The sequence below is a fragment of the Tupaia chinensis genome, unplaced genomic scaffold (genome assembly GCF_000334495.1).
Source record: "Tupaia chinensis unplaced genomic scaffold, TupChi_1.0 Scaffold000377_5, whole genome shotgun sequence".
NCBI classification, from domain to species: Eukaryota; Metazoa; Chordata; class Mammalia; order Scandentia; family Tupaiidae; genus Tupaia; species Tupaia belangeri.
In genome coordinates, this window is record NW_006159879.1 from 915,973 (window position 1) to 921,276 (window position 5,304).

Consider the following 5,304-nt stretch of genomic DNA (forward strand, 5'->3'; position numbering starts at 1 on the left):
GCTTTTTGTTTTTTTTTTTCCTTTTTCCCCACTGTATCCTTCCAGACATCTGGCAGTTGTCCTGTCCAGATGTCTGTGCCCCCTCCTCGTGGCATCAGTCTCTTTGGCATGTTCTGGTCCTCAGGGTACACCATGTCACATCTCCAACAGCCCCGACCCAGCTGAGGCTCCCGGAGCCGCTCCTGCAAACTGTCATGGCGCACACTGCTGTTGCTGACTGCGCTGACCCCGGTGCCCAGCCCTTCAGCAGGGGCAGGTGGAGGGACTGGGCTCGGCTGGGGCCGTAGGACGCCCGCCCCCTGGAGGGCCACGTGGGTGGGCTGAGCCTGGTGCAGGGCTCGAGGCTTCCGTGGCGCACTCTGCGTGCCGTGTGTCTCCCCAGCCAGGTATACTGCATAGAGAATGCGCACGGCCAGCTGGTGCGGGACCTGGACTTCAACCCCAACAAGCAGTACTACCTGGCGAGCTGCGGCGACGACTGCAAGGTGAAGTTCTGGGACACCCGCAACGTCAGCGAGCCCGTGAAGACCCTGGAGGAGCACTCGCACTGGTGGGCCCCTCGCGCCACCCTGGGGAGTGGGGCTATGCGGGCATTGTGCCAATTACCATTTGGAGAGGAGCAAGCCACGTAGTTTGTGCTGCTGTGACTCATTCAATCAGCCCGTCTCGTTCTCCTAAGAAACACTAATTCCAAATCTGAATGTTTGTGATTTATAAATGTTGGAGAAGAAGAAAAACATTAGATTCTGTTTTGTCTTGAAACAGTGACAGTTCAAGTATGCAAAAATAAATGTGCACAGATGTTCGCGAGGCCAGAGGACTGGAGACCGCCCAGAGCCCATCAGTAGGGGCTTGGCTCAGTGAATGAGGTGACGGCACGCAGAGGGTCGTGCAGCCGTCACGGTGAGGGGCAGACGTGGGGAGAGCCCGAGATCGCTCATTCTGCCCAAAATGGTAGGGGCGTTTGCCACACGCTGGAGCTTTTTCCTGAGAAAGTACCGAGGTCAAGCTGGAGGATAGTATGGTGTGATGCATGTGTATTAAACCAGTGTGAGAGCACGTGTGTCATATGTGTGGGCGCACGTGTGCATGCACATGGGTGTGTGTGTGTGTGCATACACGCAGGTAGCAGAGGGGAGGTCTGGAAGGGTAAGAGCAGACATCATCAGGAATCCGCACCCAGTGAGGACGGGCACCTGGCGGACCTCGTGCTTCCACGGCCCCATCTCACGCCAGAGTTGTTTGAATTCGTGTCAGGAGCTGTGTTACCCCAGCGTTCAGAACACGCCTGTCCCCCGAGCCCTGGGTGGGGTTCGGTGCCTTCGGCGAGTTCCGCTCACATCCGACGGTCACCTGGGTGGAATGCCCCACTGTGGCCCCCCGTATGAGTGGTTGGCCGCTCCTCCGTGCCCTGGCCCTGCAGCCAGCCGTGGCCTATGCACGACCAGGAGGCAGATGACAGCCAAGCTGCAGGGCATGGGTCCCGGCAGCCCACAGCCAGGACAGGTCCTTGTTCCCCGGGCCTGCAGTGCTCCTGGCTGAGGGCCAAGGCAGCTCTGGGGAGGCCGTCGGGGCCCGTTGGCCCTCAGGTCAGCGCTAAGCCGTGTGTTGCTGCTGGGGCCATTTCTGGCCCGTTTTGGAAAGCTTTCCGGGCCGCTGGGCAGTAAGCTGCCTCCTTCCTCTGCAGGGAGAGCTGTCATGTAGTCCGTGTAGACTGTCAGGGCTGAGAGAACGTTCTGGACAGAGGAGTGGGTGTTCCGGCTCCCACCTGAGGCCAGCTGTGGGGTCGGGTGTCGGGTCCTGCTAGCACTTGATGCCAACCCGCCTGGGAGGCCCTTGCGGCCCGGAGGGGGTGAGGCACCATGCGAGCAGATGCCCCGTCCCTGCAGGGTGTGGAGCGTCCGCTACAACCACTCTCACGACCAGCTGGTCCTCACCGGTAGCAGCGACAGCAGGGTCATCCTCTCCAACATGGTGTCCATCTCCTCGGAGCCCTTTGGCCACCTGGCGGACGATGATGACATCAGCGACCAGGAGGAGCACCCTGCTGAGGACAGGTAGGCCACAGCCTGCCGGCGGCGGCTCCCCTGCCTGAGTGGCGCTCTCCCTGGGGTGACCCCAGCCCAGGTTTACTTGGGAAGCATCCAGGTGGCGGGCGAGGTGACAGCCCTGCCTCCGCGCAGCTGGAGCTTGCGGTTTGGGAGGTGGTTCGCACCCAGGATGGCCCGCGGAGTACGGCCGCACACGGAGTCGGGCCGCATGGCCTCCAGTGCGGGTCAAGACAGCATGTCTCCCTGTGTCTCTCTTCCCATTGTCTCAGCATGAGCCTGCCTCCCAGGAGCTGCTCCCAGGGAGAGGCATCTGCCCACCAGCGTCCTCGCTGCCCTGGGCGGAGGGCGGGTGCTTCTGAGGACAGCCCTTGGCACGGGCCCTCTCTGGCCAGCAGTGGGGCTGGGGCTCCAGGCAGAGCTGCTTGGTCCCCAACCAGGCCCTGCCTAGCCTGGACGCTGCAGACCGTGCTGGAGCGCCTGTTGGTCGGGTCACAGCTCCCGTCTGCACGTGCTGTGCATGTGGGTTTCCAGGCCGGGGCATGACTCAGGGCTGAACCCTCTTCTCTTCACGCTTGGGCCCATGTCCTCTGTGGTATGAGGGGCTCTGAGGGCCCCACGGGATCCCAGCCATCGAAGGTGTCAGCAGGGCCCTCGTCTGTCTCACGGAGCCGCATGGCCACAGGCATCCACAGGGAGCAGCATGACGCGTGCGGGGCGTCCTGGGTGCTGGGGTGGAGGTCACGGTGACCGAGCGTGGTTCAGAGGGTCACATCGCCGCTCCAGAGGAGGAGGGGACGGAGTGAAACCTGGGCAGTGGGACGCTGGGAACACCCAGCCATAGCTTCTGTCCTGTCATGGGGATTCCTCTTCCGGCCTGGGCTCTGGCTGGTCACTGTGGGAGCCCTCCAGATGGCGGAATGTGCCCATGGGTCCTCCTCCTCTCCGTGTAAACGTGGGTGCACGAGTGCGCTCCCCTCACACCTTTACTTATGCCGCTCCAATCAGAAGCCTCCCCACTACGGCAGTCATCGTCTCACTGTCCTTATGCCTGTCAGGGATCTTGTTTGTGTTTGCTTTTTTCCACGCCTGAGAGCGTGCACGTGAGCGAGAGGAGGCTCTCGGCAGGGCCTCAGCACCCACAGCCCTTGCTCCAGCCCCCGTCCTCCATCCATGAGTGTGCATGCTGGTGTGTTTTCATGCTCCAGCCCTGGGGCTTGAGCCCTGGCCGGCCATGTGGGATCCGGCTTCCTCTGTGCAGTGCTTAATGGCTGCTCTTCGGGGCCACCCACTTGTCTCTCGGTTCTACCGTTTGTCCTTTCGAACGCTGGGAAACACAGCTGACCTGAGAGAAGTACTTACGCAGTGCAGGTGGCTTCGATCCTGCAGCCCCCAGGCCGGGCGTGCCATGTGGATGGGGCCCAGGGAGCCTGGGGGCTGCTCACCGCTCTCCTCTCTGGTGGGAAGAAAACTGGCCTTCCTTTGGTCAGGACCGAGCGGGGCTTGGTGGCCATGGGACGGGAGGCACGAGCGCGGCTCAGCAGCAGAGCCGCCCAGGCCACCTCCCCACGCTGGCGTGCCGTGGGCTGTGAGCACCTGCCGTCCACCATGAGTGCCACTGGCAGGCTCACAGGAGGAGGTAGAACTGAGGGTCCCATCTTCTGGGGCGTGGGCAGGCCGTCCCCATGGACAAGGTGCCCTCCACCCAGCCTGGCCTGGCCTGCACACCGAGGGCTGGGCTGCCCGGCTCCTCCCAGGGCTGTGCCCTTGAGGAGCAGGAGCTTCAGTCGTGTCTGCTTAGACTCGGGCTAATGACCCCAGCACATTCCCCTGACTTGAGGTCATACATGCTGTAGGACACCGCCCAGGGACCCACGGCTCAGCGCAGAGGTCGTGGCCAATGCTGACGACGACTCCAAAGCGCCACGGCAAATCCCTTCCTCCTGGGCAGTGGCGGGTCATTTGCTGCTGTGGGGCCTATCCCATCGCACAGATGAGAAAACCGAGGCTGGGCCGGACGTGGGCCTGCGGGAGGCCCTTGCTCGTCGCCTCCTGCGGCGTCCCAGCACCGTCTCATGTCTGTCTTGGGTTGCAGGAGTAAGGAGCCCCTGCAAGACAATGTCATCGCGACCTACGAGGAGCACGAGGACAGCGTGTACGCCGTGGACTGGTCCTCGGCCGACCCCTGGCTGTTCGCATCCCTGAGTTACGACGGGAGGCTGGTCATCAACCGGGTCCCGCGGGCCCTCAAGTACCACATCCTGCTCTAGTGGTCTCCTGCGCTGCCCGCAGCCCTCGGGTGGCCTATGCAGGGCTTCCCAGCAGTGCCCACCGCAGGGCGTGCATCCCTTCCCACTGGGCGTCTGTGGGCGCCCCGGCTCTGCCACACCCTGGCACCAGCTGTCCCGCCCGGGCCCGGACGCCCGCCTTGCCGGGCTGTGCCGCCGTCCCTGCTCAGTTCTGGTGCAGTTTGAAGGGTGGTGGGAGTTCAGAAAATTCTGTCCCCTCCATGTGGCTAACTCATGGTTCTCCTGAGATTCAAGTGAAATAAAGTACCCCAGGCCACTGTGTGGGCTCAGGCTCCTCCTTCAGGATAGCGGGTGGCTGTCACCTGGGTCTCTGTCCTGACCCCGGAGAAGTGCAGGGACAGAGGTACCCTCGGGCACCCTCTCTGCCAGGCTGCCTCGAGTGCAGAGCTTCCAGGGGCCGTGTGGTGCTGCCGGGTGGGCGCCCCACATCTGGGGCAGCTGTGCTGGGTGGCGGGTGTCCGTGGTTAGGCTCAGCGGCTTGCGGTCCTGACCTGGCTCCCACCCAGGCTGTGCTGATGGCTCGGACTGCAGCCAGCCACCCAGGAGCCAAGGGGCTCACCTCTGGGCTCATGGAACCGCCTCGCCTGCCCTCCCTGGGAGTCCCTGGTCTCTCGCTGAGTGTGTGGTCTGCAGGTGGGTCGTGTGTGCCAGGCTCATGTCAGCCCTGGCCTGCAGTCAGGGCAGGTGTCACCTGTGCACCAGCTCTCGGGCCAGTGCCCCTGCGTGGAGGCAGTGCGGCTCTGAGGCCACTTCCTTCCAACTCCACGGCTGTTTCCCTTGTCATGCTGAAGCCTCCTTGAGAGTGAAGCAGGATCGTCGCGTGGGCCGTTGTCACTGGATCTGAGGAGGGGAACGTGGGAAGAGTGTCTGCCCCCCTCCACACACATACACACACACACACACACCCCCCCCCCGGCCACACACCCACACACACACAGCACCCCCTC

At 63.2% G+C, this 5,304-nt stretch overlaps 1 protein-coding gene across 3 annotated transcripts in view; it reads left to right on the plus strand.

Annotated features, from left to right (window-relative positions):
- The window catches only part of EIPR1 (EARP complex and GARP complex interacting protein 1), a 90,146-nt gene extending 85,528 nt beyond the window's left edge, over window positions 1-4,618 (plus strand). For all 3 annotated transcript variants that reach the window (XM_027773828.1, XM_006153525.3, XM_027773829.1), the window contains 3 exons: window positions 383-550; window positions 1,890-2,057; window positions 4,144-4,618. In XM_027773828.1, coding sequence (XP_027629629.1) covers window positions 383-550; window positions 1,890-2,057; window positions 4,144-4,318 — 511 coding nt within the window. In that variant the 3' untranslated portion in view covers window positions 4,319-4,618. The remainder of the gene's footprint in view (window positions 1-382; window positions 551-1,889; window positions 2,058-4,143) is intronic.
- Window positions 4,619-5,304: the final 686 nt, after the last annotated feature.